A 1641-nucleotide genomic window follows, 5' to 3' on the forward strand; every position below is an offset into this window, starting at 1 on the left:
AAACAGAGACATTTGTTAGGGTTATTTTTATCTTCGGTTAGGATTTAACTGAAAGTCCTAACGGATGGGTGACATTCCAAAAAATTGAAAGTTTGATGTACAAAATTGAGAATTTTTGTATTATTATTTTTATATGTACATATTAATAAAATAATTTATTAGTAATTAATTATTTTGTATTATTATTTTTATATGCCAGAGAGTGGAAAATTGTGGCACATTTTCATGTGCGTACCAAGACTTCCTGGCATGCATGTCTGATTGGCTATTGCTAGGACTTCTTGGTGCAGTATTTGCCAGGAATTTTGTATACCAACATATAATTTTATGGACACTCCCCTACCGTTATTTACTAACTACCAGAACGAAATATCAATATATGTATTTTCTAATATTTCATCCGTACTTTCTGTCATTTAATTAATTAAATGACGCCCTCAATCAAAGAACCTTCCTTTCTGTAGTGTAAGTGGCCAAAGGAGAATTTATTGTACCAATAGTTGACAAATCAAGTTTGATCAGTTTGTTGAACAATTTTTATTGAATCTCTTGTGGGTAGTCTTTATTAATGAAGAATAACAATTACAAGCAGCAAATCAAGAAACCCAAAAACAAAAAAATCAAAAAATAGTTCATCCTTAGTTCTTTACCACAGTTCCCATAAATATCAATTTCTTCACATGCCTATATATGTCAACCCTACCTTCAACCAAAATTAACAAACCAACTTGAAAACGATGACTAAATCTCTTTGTTGCCTTTGAAACTACTCCCTCTAGATCTACAGTAACTTAGCTCCAAAGAAACCTCCCTTTCAAAACGAAGCTGGCGACGAAAATTTGCAATGAAAATCTCCGCCCTCTTATCAATGTCATCATCCGAAGCAAAACTGGTGGCTCGTTGAATACTCCGAGTCGCCAAATGATCTCCTCCATCGTCGGATTTATCATCCTCAATGCATCCATGCAATCCCAGACGGTCATCAAAGCTTAAGCGGCGCCTATAGGAAAAGCTACCAATATTCGAACCACCCAAGCACCATCTCCTTGCGTTAAAACTAAGCAAAAGTTTTAATTTCTTCACCGCCTTCGTCAGGCGGACGCCTACCTCTCGCCACCTTTCGCCACCCATTTCTTGGTTTCTCCTGCAGCTGGTTTTGTTGAAGTGAAATTTTTGGATCGGAAAGGCGTGGATGTTAAGGTTGTTTTTATAGACAGAGTGAATTGTTGGGCAAGCTACCGACAGAAGTGTTTTTGAAATGATTAGTGAATTACCCTTGACTTTCATGGAAGGTGGCTTCTGTCACACGATTGTCATGCATCATGGTGCTGCGTCATATATAGTCGAATTCTCATTGCCTAAAGCCTAAAATAAATAAATTAGTTAAGATGTTAAAATGAGACCAAAATTAACTACTACATTCTACTCGGTAAATTGTTGAAACATTTGGCCGTGTTCACCAATTACGTACTTACCAAATGTGAAAAAAAAAAAAAAAAAAATGAATTTAATATTCTCTCCTCTAAAAGAAATAATATAAATTATTGAAAATGAATATTTAAGTTGAATAGTAAAATTGGATAGTTCAAATAAAGAGCCAAACTTCAGTCCTTTAAATTAAAAAAAAATAATAATAATTTT

The 1641-nt window shown here is 34.2% G+C and overlaps 1 protein-coding gene across 1 annotated transcript; it reads right to left on the bottom strand.

The window, feature by feature from the left end:
* Window positions 1-741: 741 nt before the first annotated feature.
* On the bottom strand, window positions 742-1131 carry LOC132190812 (uncharacterized). Its single transcript, XM_059605850.2, has one exon. The coding sequence runs from the start codon at window positions 1129-1131 to the stop codon at window positions 742-744; it is 390 nt and encodes a 129-aa protein (XP_059461833.2).
* Between the last annotated feature and the right edge of the window lie 510 nt (window positions 1132-1641).

This window comes from Corylus avellana, chromosome 9, assembly GCF_965113065.1.
Source record: "Corylus avellana chromosome 9, dhCorAvel1.hap1.2, whole genome shotgun sequence".
NCBI lineage: Eukaryota > Viridiplantae > Streptophyta > Magnoliopsida > Fagales > Betulaceae > Corylus > Corylus avellana.

Excerpts from the sequence above, each read along its gene's own strand:
- LOC132190812 (XM_059605850.2), bottom strand. The coding sequence starts at position 1,131 with ATGGGTGGCGAAAGGTGGCGAGAGGTAGGCGTCCGCCTGACGAAGGCG.